Here is a 20,334-nt window from a genome sequence, read left to right on the forward strand (position 1 = left end):
GAAAGTCCATGTGTTAGTATATTAATTTAGGGGGAAAAAAAAGGGTAAGTAGAAAAGCTACAGCCGGTTGGAGTTAGAAAAGGCAAGAAAGATATTAATTCTTCTTGCCTTAAGTTTATTGCAATAAAGGTCAGGAAAAAAAAAATAGAAACTGGTGGTTTTTTTTTAAAACACACTCCAAGTGAAACGACGCCGTTTCACTTGAAGATTGTTTTTAAAACACTACAAACCTTATGACATTTAGCCGTTTCACTTGAAGATTGTTTTTATAACACTACAAACCTTATGACATTTAACCTAAAAAAAACAATAAAAGGGAGTCGTCTTCCTCGCACACAATTTGCGACTGCAAATTTCTTCCGGTTCGAGTTTCGAGATCCGCACATCTTGTTCGCCTCGCTGCGCTGGCCATGCCTTGCAACGCCTTCTAAAGCCTTCCCAGCGCTAAATGTGTAACTCGAGAAACAGCCGACCGGCTCAGGAGTTTTCCTGCCGCCTCGCGCCGACGCCGTGCTCCGACGCATGCGAAAGCATGCCTTTGAAAACACTGATATAAATACAATACAAAATTAGTGAAACACCCATTCCCATACGTGAAACTATAAATATATCCTACACTATTTAAAACATAGAAACACACCAAAAAAAAATCCAAAACTAACAGCTGTTACAATTTTTTAGTTCAATTAGTTAAATCAAATACCTTTATTATCCTTTTAGTATTAAATTAGTTTATTTGAAAAATTCTGGGCTCTCTCTCTCTCTCTCTCTCTCTCTCTCTCTCTCTCTCTTTCGCAAAAACCAGGTCGGCTAGTTTTGGCCAATGTTTTGAAAGGCGAGGCATACTGACAAGGCATTTTTGTCCCACAAGGCAAGGCGTAAGCCTTGAGGCATTGAAGCGTAAGCTTTTCGAGCATATATTATTTTATAGAGTGAATATAAAAGTACAGATTACTTGAGCCCAATATTAATCATTGTAAAAATTTATTTAACATAACCTATGAATCAGTATTATTTTGAAAAGAAAAAAGTCTTAAATATGTTATTAAGTGGACATTAATAACCCGTACTCATTATTAAGGGCTTTTTTTTGGTTGGGCTTTATAATGGAACTACTTGCTTTTGAAAAAGCTAAACTTGAATAAAACGATGAGTTTCATTCAAAAGGGACCATAAGAGGCGTATCAGAATAAATAAAAAAACAGAAGAGGCAACGGTGTCGTTTAATGAAAGAAGTTAGGTCAGATCTGATCTTCTTCTTCATAAAAAACTTAGCGCCTCAGACTCCTTAGCGACCGCGTTGCTCCGCTTTTCGCCGCCTCACTGTCATTATGTACGCAAAACGTGTAGAATGCTAAACAAACGACGCCTTGAGGCGATTTGCTGCCGCCTTGCTACGAGGCGTGCTCTGATACGCGCCTACGCATGCCTTTGAAAACACTGGTTTTGGCCGACGATCTTGGTGCTCCGGCCATGGCTAGATGTGTAACTGGTCGGAAAATGACTAGAGGAGGCCAGCGAACCACTTTTGAGCCCAGCCCCGGAGAGCCCAGCCTCATTTCGCCGTCGCGAGCTCCAAGAACCTTCGAGGGTTTCGAGTTTGTCGACACCTTTTTCGGCTGTTCCGACGGCCGTCGTTGCCGATCCAGGTATGGATTTCGATCCTCTCCTCATGCTATTGCTAATAGTATAGTTATTTGAGATCAATTTTAGATTTTGAGAGCGTGAAAACGTTGTCGTTTCACTCCCTACCTTGCATTCAGCTATTTAGTTGCAGCCACAGAACTAGAACACGTACATTTGTACCTGTCCTGCACAAGTTGTCCCAAAAAAGGAAAAAAAAGGAGTAAAGAGAACAAAAATGGAAGTAGATTCTCGAAATTAGATTTTGTTCTTTGTGTTGTACTTGCCTTTGGAATATTTGCCTTCTGTCCATCTTTTGGCATGTCATTATTCTTCAACAAAGGTTTCATTAGTATTATTAGACTTTCACATAAAGCCTATCTCATGCATGATGCTATCCAAGGAGCAAAAGTTGATTTACTGTCTTTTTTTGTTATATTTGAACCCACATGTTTATATCTGACCCAAAATGTTTTTTAAATTACAATTGTCAGGTAAGGGGAACTAGCTTGGGATTTTGATACGGGATACGAACCTCAACCAGTGTATTCGTGCTTCGTAGCTGAGGATGTTTCGACCACCACCAATATGAAAATTGAAGGTATGGGCAAAGTTGCGGGTTCTTGATCTTCTCCTTTTGAAGCAACATTTTTGTTTGGATCATTTGCAATCAATCGAACTCTTGATGCGAACTTGAATTAACATAAAGGTGTCAGAAACATTTCAAACAAAAATATCACACTTAACCAAGATTTCAGTCAAAGCCAATCAACTACAAACTAATTGAATAAATAAATAGAGTTATATAATATCAAAATGCCACTAAGAACAATAGAACAGTATGTCTCATCCACATTTGATTCGATAGGAGAAACGTTAATGAACATTAGCGTCTTGGCATTACCACCAAGTGAATCACTCATCAACATCGTCAATTTATCGTTCTTGTAGGGTATGTGTTGATTTCGTTCAGAAAAAGCTTTGATAACATCTCCGAGTGCTGAAAGTGATTTATTAAAACTTTTAGCTTCTTTAAGTTCACTGCTGAAGAGCGTGACTTTTTATTTCTTTCCGAACCAGCAAGATCCACGAAACTTAGCTACACATTAAAGGAAAGGCATTATGAGCATAACTTCACATGAAACACTAAACCATGCCTTAAGTGAATGCAAACTAACGTGCATGAACAAATATTCATTCATTTATTATGGAAAACATTGATATACCTTTCCTCTTCCAACTGATTGAAGTTGAAGGTTGGTACTTTCAATGAAAATTGAAAGTATGACATGAGATCTTGAACCTTCTGCATTCATTTGAGTTCCAGCTATATGTCTTTGTTCTAAGCCGCTTTGAATGACGTTTTTCATTTCATCATATGTTGAAATTGATAGAACCGTTGCATTTTCAACAAAAACCATACCCTAACATCACAAATGAAACATTGAGAGCGAACTTAAAAGAAGGTAATACTAATCAACAAATTAGGCCAGATACCAAAACGAAATATTTAAATAACGTAGAAATTTAAGGACCAGATATGCATAACAACTCAAAATATTCGCCAGTCTTATAAAAACCACATGGCCACTGGCGAATGTTTTGAGTTGTTATGCATATCTGGTCCTTAAATTTCTACGTTATTTAAATATTTCGTTTTGGTATCTGGCCTAATTTGTTGATTAGTATCACCTTCTTTTAAGTTCGCTCTCAATGTTTCATTTGTGATGTTAGGGTATGGTTTTTGTTGAAAATGCAACGGTTCTATCAATTTCAACATATGATGAAATGAAAAACGTCATTCAAAGCGGCTTAGAACAAAGACATATATCTGGAACTCAAATGAATGCAGAAATTCAAGATCTCATGTCATACTTTCAATTTTCATTGAAAGTACCAACCTTCAACTTCAATCGTTGGAAGAGGAAAGGTATATCGATGTTTTCCATAATAAATGAATGAATATTTGTTCATGCACGTTAGTTTGCATTCACTTAAGGCATGGTTTAGTGTTTCATGTGAAGTTATGCTCATAATGCCTTTCCTTTAATGTGTAGCTAAGTTTCGTGGATCTTGCTGGTTCGAAAGAAATAAAAAGTCACGCTCTTCGGCAGTGAACTTAAAGAAGCTAAAAGTTTTAATAAATCACTTTCAGCACTCGAGATGTTATCAAAGCTTTTACTGAACGAAATCAACACATACCCTACAAGAACGATAAATTGACGATGTTGATGAGTGATTCACTTGGTGGTAATGCCAAGACGCTAATGTTCATTAACGTTTCTCCTATCGAATCAAATGTGGATGAGACATACTGTTCTATTGTTCTTAGTGGCATTTTGATATTATATAACTTTGTTTATTTATTCAATTAGTTTGTAGTTGATTGGCTTTGACTGAAATCTTGGTTAAGTGTGATCTTTTTGTTTGAAATGTTTCTGACACCTTTATGCTAATTCAGGTTCGCATCAAGAGTTCGATTGATTGCGAATGATCCAACCGAAAAATGTTTTCAAAAGGAGAAGATCAAGAACCCGCAACTTTGCCCTCAAAACCCAGTTCTTCCTCTTCCTCTCTGTTTTCTTCTTTACCCAAATCCCAACTTCGAATCCCTTCCGCAACGTAAACAAACCATATTTTCTCAATATGACAGCATGTCTTGGCATTAGATGGCCATTGTAGGAGGCAGTTGGCTGTCTGTAAGTCAGGGGATTGCAGAGGATACATCCAGTTTCTGGTTTTGCGACTGTTGGTGACGGATTGAGTGAATCTGTTGACTATCCAAACGAGTATTGGGACTCTGATGAATATGCTGAAGTGGGATACATGAGACAACCTATTGAAGATGAGGCCTGGTTTCTGGCCCATGAAATCGATTACCCAAGTGACAATGTGTGATACAGAAATCTGAACATTTAACTTATTGTGTCTTTGCTTGACTCAGGTGCTACACAAATATTTAAGAAACTGGACATTGGTTCGCTGGAGATAGGGGATTATCTTGGTAATATCATTTTCTTTGTTTTATTTGTTTCTTGAAATTCTATTTGTGGTCTAACTATTTTAAGCTCCTGTTTGCAGCAATTGGTGCAATATTTGCTGCAACAGATTCTGTATGCACGTTGCAGGTAGGGCACATATCAATGTTGCGTCTGAGTTTTTCAAATAAATAAACACCAACTATTCAACACTAAAGTTGTTTACCCAATGGTCCAGGTGCTCAATCAGGATGAGACACCTTTACTCTATAGTCTTGTATTTGGGGAGGGTGTTGTTAACGATGCTACATCTGTGGTGCTTTTCAATGCTATCCAGAGCTTTGATCTCACTCACATTGATTCCAGAATTGCTTTGCATTTTATGGGCAACTTCTTATATTTGTTTTTCACAAGCACCATGCTAGGAGTGTTTGTAAGTACCCGTCTCTATTCCGTGTCCATATATACAAGTGTGCTATATTGTTTTCGTTTTTTGTACCTTGGTATAACTTCTCTCTCTTGTAGGCAGGGCTGCTCAGTGCTTACATTATTAAAAAGCTTTATTTTGGCAGGTATATTGTCATAATTTATATATTCAAGTCATGCCTAGAGCTTTAGGGTCCTGTTTTGTTTAGCGTCTCAAGGTTTTTTATTTCTATGTTGAAACCACAGCAGTCTTAGAGAAGATTTTTTTTCCTGACACAACTTGGTTTCTGACATAATTCAGGCACTCTACAGATCGCGAGGTTGCTCTTATGATGCTCATGGCATACCTGTCATATATACTGGCTGAAGTAAGCTTCTCCTCTACTCTGGGCAGATGATGACCAATCCTTTGCTGAGGAGGATTCTCACTTTTCTGGTGAGCGGTACTTTCAAGCGAAAAATGTTGAACCAATTGTAACATCAGATGATCCTATAGGACTAACAGTGACTGAATTGTATGCGAGGAGTGATGAGAATGATTTAATAGCTCAATATGATGGACAGTTGATGTACATGCAAGGCAGTTGAACACCAATTTGATCAGTGCAGGAGATAGCAAAGCCAGTTGAGCTCGGCAGGGCTTTGCACTTAGCTACTGACCTGTACTCAGCTTCAGTTAGGAAGACCTGCAACAGATTTTTGCTTTTTAGAACTCCAGGAACGGGATTACCACCCAAGATAGATGTTGTGTGGATGAAAAATCAGGTTGGTTCAGTACCTGCCCAGATCAATAGGTGTGGGATTTAATAGTGATGACCTGCTATATTGGCAGGATAGTTATTTCTTCAAAGTTTTTGGAGGCAGTAGTGAAGGGGATGAGAATACTTTCGATACCGTGACAGATTTGGGTCCAGCATCATTAGGCAAGAATCAGATAAGAAATAATACGGGTTATTGATAGATCTAACGGACAACAAAAAATAGTAAACATGAGGCAAATAAAAGTTGAGAATTACGGGTCATAGATAAAATTGCATACAGAATATTTCTAAAATTCCATCCACAATTAGAGATGGACTTCAGACAAGCCTTAAATCTTCTCATGTCAAACAACTGCTGCTTTTGTCATTATGAGATACTGATGAGTTCGCGTGTATTGGGTTCTTTGCATAACATGGAGGCAGAAATAATGATGAGACACCTACGAATGAGTTGTAAATAAATAAGCAGAGGTCATATGGCATTGATATATATATATAAACTCTATTCCCTCAAATCTCTAATTTCATGCTTATGCCGATGAGAGAGTATCATCCAAGCAAGAATAAGATGATGAAATTGCTGCTGTTGGGAAGAAGATACAGGAGCATCAACCTTTCATGAGGACGCCGGTTTGATAAAGAAGCTGCTGTGCAAGAGCAAGTAAGGCAAATAAAGGCTCAAGAGGAAGAGTTGAGACCTTCAACCTCAAGATTGTGCATAGAAAAAACAGGTATGTCTTCACCTATGCACTAATCTCAAATATAAATTAATCGATCATGGTTCTTTACGGGAGAATTGTGCTTGGGCATATGATGTTTCTGTTTACACCAATAGTAAATTTAAAAAGTTCTGAAAACTATTGAAGCTGTTATACTGTAGTTTTAGGTTGGTTTTTTGGAAGAAAATAATTGTATAGTAATGCATCTATCTATGAAGATTTTGCAGCTATCTATCTATGCCACGGTTTCCCTAAATCCTAAACCCTTGTTCTTTCCTCTCCTCAACTTTTATTTTTTTATCATTTTAACCAAATAAAAAGAAATCATCCTATCTGTTTGAGCTTCTTGATCTGCTAATTGTACAATCAGTTATTTGACTGCAACTACCCCCTTTTTTTTGGGGATAAGAAACGTGAATATTTATACAAAATAAAACAACCCCTCTTTTCTTTTGTTGTGTCATGTGGATTATTAATCGATTAGTGTGATCTCTTTTATATGTAGTTTTCATTTTCAAGTTACACTAATCTTACTATAAACCTAAGCTTTGTGTAATGGTCGCTATTTTGTCGAGGCATGTAATTATTTGATGGACTTTAATCTCTCAGCTTTTTCTGGTAAGTGTTGCTGCCTTGAAGTCTTCTTTGCCATTTATACTGTTGTTGGTTACTTAACTTGCTTCTGGTAGACTATTAGAACTCATGTTTTTATTCCACAGAACTGGCTTTGAAGATGACAAAAAAATGTCATGTTGTGTTGAATTCTGTGATAACCGCGCTATCATGTCACCAAATATCTTGGATCAGCTGCTCTCAGCAAAGCTATGCAGGCGCATGATCTGCATACAGGCATGGATGTTTGTGTGAAAATTATAAAGAACAACAAAGATTTCTTTGATCAGAGTCTTGATGAGATAAAGCTTCTCAAATACATCAATAAGCATGATCCTGCTGACAAGTACCACATTCTACATTTGTACGATTACTTCTATTATCGAGTAAGGGAATGTACAATTTTGATACTTATCTTGTTTGGTTTTGAGCTTTTATAATATTTCGACATAGATTTTTGTTGAATACGTGCACATTTGCTAGATTTGAATTACTTGTCTTTCATTGTCTTGTGTACCTGTGACCCCTATGCTCTGGGGCAGTGCCTTTCTGCTAGCATGGAGAGGGCAACACTTGAAAGTTTTGTATATGGCTTCTTGTGGTTAGTCATTATACTATTGATCTTCCTTTTTGGGGATGTTTCGTACAGACATATATTATATTGACAACTTGCTTCTCGTGTTTAGTGTATTGATCTCAATGGAATGATGCCATATTAATCTTTGATAACTATTTGCATTCAACTTTATTTTGAATCTGTTGATAGTATGTGAACTTCTCAAAAGAAAACATATGAATTTCATAAATTTAATCGGGAGTCAGGAGGGGAGGTCTACTTCACAATGCCAAGACTGCAGGTTTGTTGTGTTCCATTTTCTACTTGACGACCATTAGCTTTTTGCCTTGCTGGTGTGTAAACTTTGCCCCTTTTTTTTTTTTTTTTTTTTTTGGCAGTCAATTACAATTCAGTGTCTAGAGGCGCTTCAGTTTTTGCATGGCCTTGGCCTGATACATTGTGACTTGAAGCCTGAGAATATACTGGTGAAAAGCTACAATAGGTGTGAGGTAAAAGTCATTGATCTTGGGAGTAGTTGCAACAGATCATCTCTGCTCCTATGTTCAGTCTAGATCATATCGTGCTCCTGAGGTTATCTTGAGACTTGCATATGATAAGAAAATAGATACATGGTCACTTGGCTGCATCTTGGCCGAACTTTGTACTGGCATGTACGTGCTATGCATCCATAAATACTTGTGACTTGGACATCTATACTAGATGAAACCCTTTGAATATATTCGAATATTGTAAAAGTATAGCCGCACGGTAGTACTTGAATTTCGAGGTTTCAAATGAATTTTGGCAATATGGGTAACAGTTTGGGGTTTCATTAATGCATCTCAGGGTTTCACTAATGAATTTTTGCATTTTGGGTTAAGCAAATAAATTTTCGCTTTTTGGGGGTTTATGAATGAACATTTAGAGTTTATGATTTCACAAATGAATTTTCGGATTTCTTGCCAATGAATTCTCGCAGTTTTGGTTTTCACCATAAAAAATTCATTTTGCAAAACCTCGATTTGCAAAAATTCACTAATGAAACCCCAAAATGTAAAAAATTCATTTACAAAGCCGTAAATACGAAAATTCATTTGTGAAACCAAACGAAAAATTCATTAACATCGAAATGCAAAAATTCATTAACTCTGAAATGCGAAAGTGAATATTAGTAGTTTTTGGTTTTGCTAATGAATTTTCACATTTCAAGGTTTCGTCAATTTTCGCTGTTTGGTTCACAATTTGGACTTTTATGAACTATTTCGGAACAAGGATGAAACCATTAGATCTATGAAATCATTTCATTACTTATCGAAAAACAACAAATTGTTTAAGAACAATGGCTCAACTTAAAACTAATTCTTGAAAACTTTCTAGACAACCAAATGGAATGGGGATCCGCAAAGCACCAAAACCCTCGAGCCGCACGCCGCCATACGTTGTAAGTGAAAAAGCCTTTGCTTCTCAAGACTTGGGAAGAAGTTCTTCAGAAGGAACCTCAAGCGTTGCTCCCGCATGATCTTTGTCTGCCTTCACTTCTGCATAAATCAATCAGTGTTTGAATGTAAACAAATCAGTTTGGAAGCTTTCTCATAAAATTCAAAGCTAAATCTAAGTAGCCATATTATTGGAGCTTCATTGAAATTGACACACAAGATTATCAGATTTCGACATAACAACAATAAAAGCTAACAAGCAAATGGTAAATAAAAGTATAGGAAAGCAGCCAAAGGAGCAATTTAACAAACACCTTCAAGGCATGACAAGGGCATTCAACGACATACAACAACTACTGGTTAATTCGATATGGGATTCATTCACGAGAGAGATGATTTCATTGGAAATGAAAGTTTACCGTAACCGCCGCGAGAATTGAGCTTAGCCTGGACGATCATTTGGGTGATGAAAAGGGAGGCCTCACGTGCCTCTTCCAGGAGTCTCTGGATCTCCACATCCGACGTCACGTGCCTATTATCTTCGAACTTCTTGCGGACCTCCGCCGCCGACCCCTTTAGCATCGGTGTGTCTCCGGCGAACGACTTCCGAGTCGCTCTTAGCAGCGCCCTGTACGCGTTCAATGCTTCTGCTCTCGCCATCTCAGCCCCCTCTCTCCCCCTTAGTCCTCTCTATCTGCTTCAGGCCTTGTTTTGAAAATTTTAAGCTACTACTAGTACACACCCCCAACAAAACGATGTTGTCTTGTCATCCCACAAGGGCCTCAGTCTTCTTTAGATATGATGCATGGGCTACTTTAGTGAACTTCACACTTTCAGCAACCTCGCTTTATTTTGGGCCAGTCAATAATTGTTAAGCCCGTATATAGGGACGTGGGCTCTATCTATTTTTCTCTAGAGTTGACATTTCTTTTATCTAATCAGAACTCAGAAACACAAAAATAGCAGAAGACATTCATTTCACAATGTACATATTAATGAAAATTTCCAACCAGTTGGCAACTTTGGGAATAACACACTATACTACAATGTACAGTCAAAATCCTTTAAGCATAAATTACATAAAGCAACATCGTGACATGAATCCAAAACCATTCGATGATATATATACCAAGCCCTCTCACTGTCAAAATGGACCTAGGAAGTCACAGAATGTGGTCATGCAGTGATTAGATCATGCATACACGGATTCCATCCAGGGGCCGACATCCTTCTCAATAGAAAGCTGATGCCTAGATGATATAAAGAAGCCTTTTGTATTCTCCAACTGATTCAGTTACCTCAGCGAATCAACCATTCTGCAGTCATGCTTCTTACGCCGACATCTGTGATGAGATTTTTGATCAACGAATGTATTTTCCCCCACAATCTCCATCATGGAATCAGTATCTGGATTAAGAAAAGGACCCATCAGCATATCTCCAGTTGAATCAAACGACTTGGAAAACCAAAATTCAGAATCTCATGAATGCATGTATATAACATAATCAAAAGACGTAAGCAAAGTAGAAGATTCTGTAAATCTCCTAAACTACTTTATGCTATTCTTCTTCTTCTACTGGTCCCTTATTCCCTTTTCTCATATCCATAGCGGCACCATTTGCCTATGTTGCCAGGAATAAAATTGATAATTAATAGAGTTGATAACTGATAAAGAAGAATAAATTATATAAACAAGCCGATAACAGCAAAACCAATGGTCTACTCATTCAGACAAAGAATGTGAAACATGAACATCTGTTGAGGGTTTTCAACTTAGATCATAATGCTGTTGTCCAGTGGTGATACACATATTCGAAAAATGAAAGAACAAATGTAAACCCCGTAAATTCACACCCATATGTACAGAGACTAAACTAGTGCCAGCAATCATACCGATAGAGTAAAGAACTACAGTGTTATGAAACTATCACCAAAGTTCAAGAAGGAAAGTCAGTCAAATTCACTTCAATCCCGACTAGAAATTAAAACTATGGCTTTGCTTGTTAATACTTTTCTGATTACTGCCTACCATGTTCAAATGCATCATTGGTGATGCCACCTACCTTATCCATTTATATTCAAAGTTCCAACTAAGATCCTGCTGCCAAAGTCTATGTTCAGATTCTATCTACCAAGCAAACTTGAATATCGAACTAGAAACACTGCAGAAAACTAAAGATATGCATATATAATTCACCAATCTGCAACTATAAGAAACTTTTACTAGAATGAAACTAAAAATTTGCACAAAATCTGCAATGCTTCATCGTGCTTCAAATGGAAGAACGTTTGTTCAAAATGTACCTCCAAATTGATCACCCCAAAACAACAGACGAGTATCCTCCTCCTCCTCATCAAGCTCATCGCCGTACCCGAACTCCGCATCCCCTCGGTAACCCGGTTCGCTGCCGTACCCGGACTCATTCCCCTGAACATCAAAACCCCCAATAGGCCCAAACCCAGTACCCAGATTCTCCTTCTCTCCACTCCCACCTCCATCTCTCTCCTTCCTCGAATTCCTAGCTTCACTCACATCCGATGCCCAATTTGCATCCCCATTCCCAAACAGCTCACCACTGGAGTCCGTACCCACCGCCACCGGAAAATCCGAGCACGTACCGTACGCAGCCGAAGCCCCGACCGAGCAGCACCTCCGGGTCCCACTCCGATCGCTGCTCCGACCCGAAACTGACCGGGACCCGTGGCGCCGCCTCTTTTTCGCAATGAATCGAAAGCTGCCGTGTCTATTGTGATGGCCACCGGAGATCGTCCTGTCGTCGTCGACCAAGGTCAACCGAGACATGTCGATGGCGTCGATTGAAAACGAGGTCGCTCGGTTGGATAGGCAGGGACGCTTGGTGTGGATCACCAGGCCATTGGAAGAGGAGTTGTAGGGTTTGGGGTTGGGGAGGGAGGGATCGGAGTCTAGGGCTTTGGAGGTAGGTGTGGTCTGTTGATGCAGCTGAAAAGGTCTCCAGCTATGGAGCTGAAATGCGCACGAATCGATGGGGTGCCGGTGTTCTAGGGCTTTGTGTGACATAGGATTTTGTTTTAAAATGGGAATTCTGTGAGGGTTTAGGGTTTACAGCCTTGCGTACAAACATGGAGATGAAGAAGATCAGCTTCAGCTACTTACATTCCAGGAGCTTCACATTTCTTAGATTTCTTAGAAATAAATTAATTCCTAAATCACTTTATAATTTTCTTTTGTCTTTTCCTGGTAAGGGAAAAGAATACAGCTCCCACGCGCGGGAAATGTGACCCACCTTAACACGTGTCACGTCCTCATCCTTTAAATAAATCAAGGCCAAAGTAAAAAGTTGATGAAACAAAAATTTGTTTAGTCCGACTACAGCATTCGTTACTGCATTCATCTGAAGTCTCTCATTTCACACTGAACCTCGCGTTTGCAAAATTTAAATCTTCATATCTATTTCAGATTTGGAATTTGTCAAATTTAAGACAAATTTGTAAAAGAGAAGCGTGAGTTTAAATATCATTTTCTATTTTGAGCAAAAATTGTTTATCAAAAATATACTTCCAGAGTTTGATGAGGAGTTAATAATACTAGGAAAACAGAAAGTTCAGAACTTGGGTAAATAGGGAACATTTGAAGACATAAGTAAGAAAAGGTAATATCTGTCGATAATCCGACTGCCAAATCTTAGTAACTAGTAAAGCTTATTATACAGGTCCAGCAGATGATGACTTTTTACACATCTTCCTGGATCTCATGATGAAGAAAACTGTGAAGTCCGGCTGCATAGTCACCAAACTGAATGTCTGAAGGTGGGTGCAAGTCAAAAACGTACGAAATGGGCCTCGAAACCATCATCGGCTTTTTTGTGCTGACTTTGTCTGGCAACTCTCCAAAGCTGGCGTCATCAAATGGAAATGACTCTGTAAGGAAGAAGAAGCTCTCCCTGCCCAACTTTTCTACCTGAAACGATCATAACCAAATGCCTTAAAACATCACACAACCATCATTATTATTATGCAAGAACGCTCATCCTTCTCCTCTATGTTATGTACATGTTTATTATACATGTATCAGAACAGCAAGTTGACACTGCAGGCACCAAGAACTAGATTTTCAAAAGAATTTCAATAAACTTGCGAGTGCAAGGTGCAATGTGTAATGTGCATGTGCCGAGTAGTGCGCACTGCAACCAAATAAGCGAGTTCTTCGATAAAGAAAGTCTTTGCCATCTCTTTAGATTTGCTATTTCTACAAAAAAAATTAGCAGGGATGCAAACAGTTTGCAGTGTTATTATTACCTGCAGCTGTGCAAACCTGATATTGTTCATAGTGAGAATAACTCGCACATTGTCCAAGTCATCAGCTAGCATTCGGACGGCAAGATACTCGAAGAAATTCTGCAAGAGAAGCTTCTGTCTATCTAAGTTCTCACTGTAGCTATCAAAATTAGGAAACCATAGCACACACTTAACTTCGTTCCATGAGATTTGGCTCTCCCCTGCTTTGGAAATGATTGTCTCATATGGATGATAGAGCCCCCACAAAATTTTGACACCAGTCAGTGATGAGTCAAATATGGATGTGTCTGACAAACTAGTGGTAGAAACTATTTTTGATGGATCATAATGTCTAGCAAAATTTGAGGAAAATTGTAGATTGGTGTCATCCAATAAGAGAATGCATCCATCAGTGGGCAACAATTGTATAAGCGATGTAGCTTTGGCTTCTCCACCTTCTGGCAGGCATAAAGTTGAGTTAGATGATGTCACTGATGAACTCTCATCATGAGAAAAGAAGCATGACGCTCCATATCGACAACCCTGTAATTATTAGAAAGAAAATAGATATTATACCACAAGCAAGGTATGCGACTAGGCAGTACTCAGAAAGTTGATATTCAAGCCAAAAATTTATCAAAGAATGTTGTGCTGCATAAGACAAGTTTTCAGCCAGGCAGCCCCACCAATTCTTAACAACTCCTAGTGTCGTAAAACGAATTATAATACAAGCCTTTAACCATAAGTCTGCAGATATGCATCACAGTAACAATTAACTTCCAAGAACTTCTATAGAAAGATAAACCTTAAGAAATCATTCTCTGAAAATTCCTCCATAATTTCACCTTTTAAATGCCTAATCTTGGAACAGATCAGAGAGTGCCAAGGACAATAACAGGAAATGTCATCCCAAAACTTTTAACAATTTAAAACTATGTACATCCCATAACTATACAAGTACCAAAGAGATAGCTATACAAACATCTTTAAAGGCCACACAGAATTGACTAAAGCTGTGAATTTTTAATACCTGGGCAGAATAGAAAAATTTGCATGGGGGTCTCTTTGCTTTAAGTGAATGAGAAAACAGGCATTGACTGCCCTTGTTGCAGGATCCATTAACAAAATATATACAAATAGAAGCCTCCCCATTGACATGATAGCCATCATCAACATCTAAATCCTGATTACTAGATAAATCTTCTGTATGCTGGACTCGTATCTGCAAAACGTGAGAAGTAAGGGAATGATCATGTGAAGGAAAATGCACAAGAGGTATGCAGATGAGAGGACCTGTTTGATTATGGTTGCCAACTTTTTTGCCACATCATTGTTTTGGAAGTTATTTGGAGCAACAAAAGGTACAGCGACACATTTCATTGTTTCACTAGATGGCTCAAGGTGCTTATCATCTGTAGTAAGAGCATCTGTATCTTCGTTTGGTTGTTGACATGTAAGGAGGCATATATGCTCAAATTCATAAGGATCATAGTAGGATGGAAGGCCATTAGATGTAGACAAAAACTTGGGCCGATACCGGTGCACTGAATCTAGTATATCTTCATCTGAAAAAAAGACACCTGAAATAACTAATGCCACTCTACTGTACCAGAAAAATTCCAGACTGATGGAGCAATGAATATTGTCGGCGGATGATTACTAGTAAGACAATAAAGTATGCTGATGTAATAGCAATGTACAACATACATATTTCAGATACATGTTTTAGTGACGACTGCACAAGATTATGGAAAGAGCACCAATCTTCTTCAATCTTGGGAAGCCGGAACGCAGTAGCTTTCATCTCATCAAACTTAAGAAGTTGCTTCAAATGCTCAACACGGTGGTTATCCTTTAGGGTAAAGCAAAATGTTTAAATCATACACAAAATGTACTCCAAGTGGGCTTTACAAATGTATGTGCACACTAATAAGCATTGTGAAAGTTCATGTACAATATACCTTGAAAACACGTTGCCAAAATTGAAATGCACACAAGTTTGCTATGAATACCATCTCCTTCCTACCATTTAGGCCAGTATTGCCATCATCTCCACAGAAGTAGCTGTCAGCATATTCTGCAAACTGAATTGTAGAATTAACTATATCAAAGGTCAATTCTCAAGCAATCAAGCAAATCCAAAATCTACAAAATTTATACATTTAACAGTTAATACCAAAATTTCATCTCCAAAAGGATGAAGGATAGGTAGAGGTTGTGTGTCCATTAATATGCCCAGAAGAATGCCTTCACGCAGCATTCCAATGTCTCCAAACTTGAGTACAACCAGAGAAGCATCAAAAGACAATGACAAACTGGAAAGCAACCTCCCATAAAATGTTGGCTCATACCGGCCCCTTGGAGATGTTTTTTCTAATGCTTGCATATGAACAAGCAAATCCAATGCATCTTCAACAACTTCAGGATGTGGTTGATCTAGAGCCTTCTGCAACAAAGCTGACACCAAAGCTCCATGTCTTAGAAACACACCAAAACTTCATGATAAAAGAACATGCTTAATGTAGCAGACAACATGCTGAATATCACCTTAACTTGTGATGTCAAGTTTAACTCACACCTAGCATGATCTTGAACTTCAGTGCGGTTACAAAAACAGTCTTCCAACAACTATAGCTTATGCATCAAACCAGATTGTATAGTTTACTTTTTTAAAAATAAAAGGAAAAGGACTTGTTGTTTTCTAAATAGAAATGTGACGAATAGAAAAAAGTACTGCAACCTTGGTCAAAGACCAACTCAACCCTTAAGCCTTCAACAAAGTTCGAGAAAATCTTATATCAGGTTCAAGGAGCACACCAACAGATAATCAAGATATAGAATGTTGGTCAGGTTTCCTTTGTCTTGCCTAATTAGCCACAAAACGTGTGTTCCTTGTCTTTCTCAGTTACTCTGTTACATCATCCTTCCAAAAACTAGATGGAATCCCTTGTTTGGCATATCAATACAAAGACTAAAGAAATCTTCTTCTTTTTTCCTGATGAGTGATGAATCACTCCAATGAGAGTAAAGCAAATTATCAAAACCTAAATGCAAGGATGAAAACAATGACAAAGAACAGCATACCTTTGGGATCATTAATGGCCTTAGATTCAGCACAGCAGATCTGAAGCACTTGCAGCCGCAATGATAACCTCAGTACAGAGGCACCCTCGTATTCGTCAAACTGGATGAAAAATGGTCTAGTAACCAACCGATAAATCTGGCCATCACAAGTTCGACCAGTTCTCCCTCTACGCTGATCGGCCTGCAGCATAAACCTAAAGTAAGGAATCAAGAAACCACAAAAATTAATCATCCAGTTAGAGTCCTTCAATACCTGAGACTTAGAAACCCAAACAAGCTTTGCAGATTCCTTTTTCTGATAACTGTTCCAAAAAACTTGTAAAGATCGGCATGAATCAATAACATAGGCCACCTTGGGTATTGTTACTGACGACTCTGCAATATTTGTGGCCAGTATCACCTGTGCAGATTATTGTTTTCAGAAACAACCATAAGTGTGAAGATAAGGATATAATGGAGGAAAAAATCAACCAGATTTTTTTTTTGGGGGGGGGGGACGGGGCACTAATCTACATCCTAAATATCTCAAACTAACTTCATTTGCAGCTATAGTTACAGTCATGTCTAGCAAGGGAAAAGTATTGGGATTAAACTACCCTTACATTTTGTTAGAACCAACAGCACACGTACAAAAACAACCACATCAAAAAAATTAAATAATGCAGCTAGGATATCAAACATACTTTACGATGGGATTTCCAAATCTTCATAGTCATGAGAGCTTGTTCAGTGTCAATGCTGCTATGTAAAATGTGAACTTTAAAAGATGAACTAAATGGCTTCAGAAGGAACCATTGCTGCTCCAGTGCATAGTATGTTGGAAGAAAAATCAAAATGCTCTTTTCAATGTCTGGTTCATGCTCATGAATATGCAACACCAAATCATGAATAAGTTTGTGCACTTTAGCCTTAATATCAGCTTTGGCCATAGAAGGACTTGGACCTGAACAATAACTATCAGAAAGCGACTCTGAATCGATATTGAGAAGATCAGCAACCTGTTCAGGAAAGAATCACAGAACCATCACTTATATAAATGAAATGGGTTCCATATATAATTCACGTGCTATTGTGAACTCCAAAACTGGGCCCCCTGACGTAGTTTTTCAATTAGTTCACATTTTTCATGATTTAAACCGAAGGTGATGTTTTTGGAAGTTGACATAAATTCAATATTAACTTTACTATTTTATTCTAAAGCATTTTTTATTGATGGTACACAGTGTCGTAGAGAAATGTCGCCTCATCTCCGTAAAATTTATAGCTTCCATCTTTTACATTTGTTTTATTAGCGCTTATATACTTACCTATTAAATCTTTTCAAAACACTTACGTACTTACCTACTAAATCTCTGCAAAACAAATCGTACAGACTATTGTTCCTGACACCTTTATATACCAATTCTACATCTGGCTGACAATATTCTCTCGCCAATGCAATAACTAAAGGCTACTCTCATTTGTTATTTTTCTAAACAGAGATCCGTAAGCTACACCCTATATTGTATTATCAAGATCTTGGGATCAAAGCATTATGCTCAACACCAATAAGAGTGCCTCAGATGATGAAGGCGGGCAAAAAGAAGCATTAATTGAGTTAGGTTCCCTAGAATAAACATAATATTTCCAGTAACGAGTACAAGTAAATGCCTCTTCAAGATAAGAAACCCTTCGCTGAAAAATGGCTTTGTGATTGGATGTAGGGATTGCAAGCACTTCCACTCGTTCACCTCTGCCAAGATCCTTAAAGTAATCCCTGTATCTTGCAATATCAGCAGTTGCAGACATCAAAACCACCCTGAAAATTCATAAATCCATTAGATTCTCGTGTAACAAAAGCCCAAGGAAATTATACTTACGTATGGAATACATAAATGTGCGGTTCCTAGAGAATGTAAGCAGAAACAGCCAAGTATAAAATAAGCCTAAATGTAGGAAAAGTTCGAACATCCATATAAGGAAAAGGCAGGTAGAAGTCGACCTCAAGTTGTTATTCCTCATCATAAACTGCTTCACACAAACAAGAACAAGATCGGATTCCACCGATCTTTCATGCACTTCATCAAGCACAATGACCTTGTAATCAAGCGCATGCATCCCCTTATCTCGCATTTCATCCAATAGAACTCCAGCAGTTTTAAAAACAATCGAAGACCTCCAAAAACATTAAAACAAATAAAGAAATGAACACAAACGTAACGTAACACACACTCTCAAATGAAAATTAGAAAAGATCATTAGAAAATGGGACATAAGTTAACACACCTTGGTGATAAGTGCTTTGAATGGCCAATGTGATATCCAACCTCTCCACCAATTTCACAATTTCGAGCTTTTGCCACCATTTTAGCAACAGCTACTACGGCGAATCTCCTAGGCTGTGTACATAGAATGGGCTTCAAATTCGCCTCTAGAAGAAACTGCGGAACTTGCGAGCTTTTCCCTTTGATTAAACCAAACAAAACAAATTAACAACACGAATAACAATTAGAAAATTCAAAAATCATAAATGCGGCGTTTTGTGAACACCGCACTATTTTTCTTCTCAGTTTTCTCGGGAACCAAACGGCCTGCATAATAGAGAATACATGACGAAGTACGAAATAGTTCGCGATAGTAAAACCGCAGAACCGTGCGGAGTAAGAGAGTAGGGAGTGTACCACAACCAGTCTCGCCGACGATGAGAGTGACGCGATTATCGAGAATTTTCTCCACGATTTTTTCGCGGAGCGCCATTACTGGAAGAGACGAGAATTTGGCGTTCGAAAACGACGATGAGAAGGAGGAGCTGCACGACGATGTTGGGGACGACGGTGACGCCATTGTCGGAACCCTCTCGTCTTCTCTCTGCTTAACGAAAAGAAAGGGAAGGGGATTGGAAATGTCTCTATTTGCTGTTTCGCAAAAGCGGAGGAGCAGAGACGAGTAAGTCGCTTATTAGTCTCCCGCGCGCCTCGGTCCTTTTCTCAGGAGAGCAATGTTCGGACACAGTAAGCTCTACGTGCGCTTGATAGTCATGAGCCTCGTGACGACTGAGGTCTTGATAAAAACAAACGAGTCAATTGGTTTTTCATTTAGTGTTGACTTTGGTTCTTATTTGGACCAATCGTGTGCTACATTTTGGGGGTGTACGCTGCACGCGAATTACGGGGAGCGGGTCCCGAATACTTCCTTGACACGTTCATTGTGGAGTGTGGGTCCTGGTATTAGGAATCTATGTTGTGAGAAGAGGATGGGACCCGGGTATAAGTATGTGGATTTGGGTCCTTTTTCTCCGGGACCGATTATGAACTGATGAAATGGGAAGGAACATATTGATGCATGTTGTGATGTAGAGGAATTCTACTACATTTCTTTCTTTCTTTATTCCGTGAAAATTCTGCTACATTTCTATCCATCTACTTTTACCTCCTTTTTTTTTCCTTAACCGACGTCTACTCTGTCTTTGTGTGCAAAGAACAACAATTCTTTGCCCACAAAAAAAAAAAAGAGTTTTTAATTCTTCATAAAATTATTTTTACTTTCTTATATTATTGAGTTTTTTTTGTCTTGATCAAGTCAAGAAATTTCATTCATATTGAAAACATCAATAATACAACCAGAAAGGTCCTTGCCTCTTTGGGTGCTACAAAGTTGTCTCGTTAAAATCTTGCCATAAATTTTTTTATGTAATTTGTTTCAATTGTGGTGTCATTTTGTTTTTATATCGAACTTGTCAACATCAACTCTATTTATTAAATTATTTTGTTAAATAATTTGACATTTAATTTAACTGATTCAATATTCTCATTTAATTGGAATTAACCCACATATATTATGAGCTAAAAACTAAAAATATAACTCCTTTATTTATGAATCAAGTTTTTTGTTTATACACTCCTT

General features: G+C 38.2%; 4 protein-coding genes and 1 long non-coding RNA gene across 6 annotated transcripts; 2 read left to right on the top strand and 3 right to left on the bottom strand.

Moving 5' to 3' along the window:
- Positions 1-4,545: 4,545 nt before the first annotated feature.
- On the top strand, positions 4,546-5,596 carry LOC103344387 (sodium/hydrogen exchanger 1-like; the record flags this gene model as incomplete). Its single annotated transcript, XM_089055034.1, has 5 exons — positions 4,546-4,627; positions 4,705-4,751; positions 4,840-5,034; positions 5,127-5,173; positions 5,329-5,596. Coding segments are annotated over 5 exons (468 nt in total), but the record flags the coding sequence as incomplete, so codon positions are not given.
- An 825-nt stretch (positions 5,597-6,421) lies between these two features.
- LOC148915998 (uncharacterized) lies at positions 6,422-7,533 on the top strand. Its single transcript, XR_016127693.1, has 2 exons — positions 6,422-6,519; positions 7,227-7,533. It is a non-coding gene; the product is annotated as an uncharacterized LOC148915998 (long non-coding RNA).
- A 1,429-nt stretch (positions 7,534-8,962) lies between these two features.
- Positions 8,963-9,881, bottom strand: LOC103333960 (complex 1 family protein / LVR family protein). Its single transcript, XM_008236869.2, has 2 exons — positions 9,531-9,881; positions 8,963-9,213 (listed from the first exon to the last, which is right to left on the bottom strand). Exons 1-2 carry the CDS (start codon positions 9,769-9,771, stop codon positions 9,140-9,142), a joined length of 315 nt encoding a protein of 104 aa, XP_008235091.1. The 5' UTR covers positions 9,772-9,881; the 3' UTR covers positions 8,963-9,139.
- A 190-nt stretch (positions 9,882-10,071) lies between these two features.
- Positions 10,072-12,289, bottom strand: LOC103333959 (LYR motif protein). 2 transcript variants are annotated; one of them, XM_089053979.1, is made up of 3 exons: positions 11,416-12,289; positions 10,665-10,733; positions 10,378-10,518 (listed from the first exon to the last, which is right to left on the bottom strand). In XM_089053979.1, the coding sequence occupies exons 1-2, from the start codon at positions 12,149-12,151 to the stop codon at positions 10,696-10,698; spliced, it is 774 nt and encodes a 257-aa protein (XP_088910105.1). In that variant the 5' UTR covers positions 12,152-12,289; the 3' UTR covers positions 10,378-10,518; positions 10,665-10,695. The 2 variants fall into 2 exon arrangements, with proteins under 2 accessions (XP_008235090.1, XP_088910105.1); XM_008236868.2 differs by lacking the exon at positions 10,665-10,733 and having other exon boundaries at positions 10,072-10,518; positions 11,416-12,287.
- Positions 12,290-12,599: 310 nt separating this feature from the next.
- LOC103333957 (zinc finger (CCCH type) helicase family protein) lies at positions 12,600-19,368 on the bottom strand. The gene is made up of 14 exons (XM_008236867.3): positions 19,113-19,368; positions 18,718-18,895; positions 18,434-18,607; positions 18,103-18,250; positions 17,136-17,450; positions 16,706-16,852; positions 16,453-16,633; positions 15,545-15,825; positions 15,330-15,452; positions 15,076-15,220; positions 14,662-14,933; positions 14,399-14,590; positions 13,390-13,911; positions 12,600-13,051 (listed from the first exon to the last, which is right to left on the bottom strand). Exons 1-14 carry the CDS (start codon positions 19,273-19,275, stop codon positions 12,824-12,826), a joined length of 3,069 nt encoding a protein of 1,022 aa, XP_008235089.2. The 5' UTR covers positions 19,276-19,368; the 3' UTR covers positions 12,600-12,823.
- Between the last annotated feature and the right edge of the window lie 966 nt (positions 19,369-20,334).

Source organism: Prunus mume, linkage group LG6 (assembly GCF_029339155.1).
Source record: "Prunus mume cultivar Tortuosa linkage group LG6, ASM2933915v1, whole genome shotgun sequence".
Taxonomy (NCBI): Eukaryota; Viridiplantae; Streptophyta; class Magnoliopsida; order Rosales; family Rosaceae; genus Prunus; species Prunus mume.

What these genes read in the sequence shown, in the direction of transcription:
- LOC103333960 (XM_008236869.2), bottom strand. Translation starts at nt 9,771, where the DNA reads ATGGCGAGAGCAGAAGCATTGAACGCGTACAGGGCGCTGCTAAGAGCG. An exon ending in CAATTCTCGCGGCGGTTACG is followed by an intron (nt 9,214 to 9,530) that starts GTAAACTTTCAT and finishes TGATTTATGCAG; the next exon opens with AAGTGAAGGCAGACAAAGAT.
- LOC103333959 (XM_008236868.2), bottom strand. Translation starts at nt 12,151, where the DNA reads ATGTCACACAAAGCCCTAGAACACCGGCACCCCATCGATTCGTGCGCA. An exon ending in TTGGGGTGATCAATTTGGAG is followed by an intron (nt 10,519 to 11,415) that starts GTACATTTTGAA and finishes TTCTTAATCCAG; the next exon opens with ATACTGATTCCATGATGGAG.
- LOC103333957 (XM_008236867.3), bottom strand. Translation starts at nt 19,275, where the DNA reads ATGGCGTCACCGTCGTCCCCAACATCGTCGTGCAGCTCCTCCTTCTCA. An exon ending in TTTGGAAATCCCATCGTAAA is followed by an intron (nt 16,853 to 17,135) that starts GTATGTTTGATA and finishes TAATCTGCACAG; the next exon opens with GTGATACTGGCCACAAATAT. An exon ending in AATTTTTCTATTCTGCCCAG is followed by an intron (nt 13,912 to 14,398) that starts GTATTAAAAATT and finishes TAATAATTACAG; the next exon opens with GGTTGTCGATATGGAGCGTC.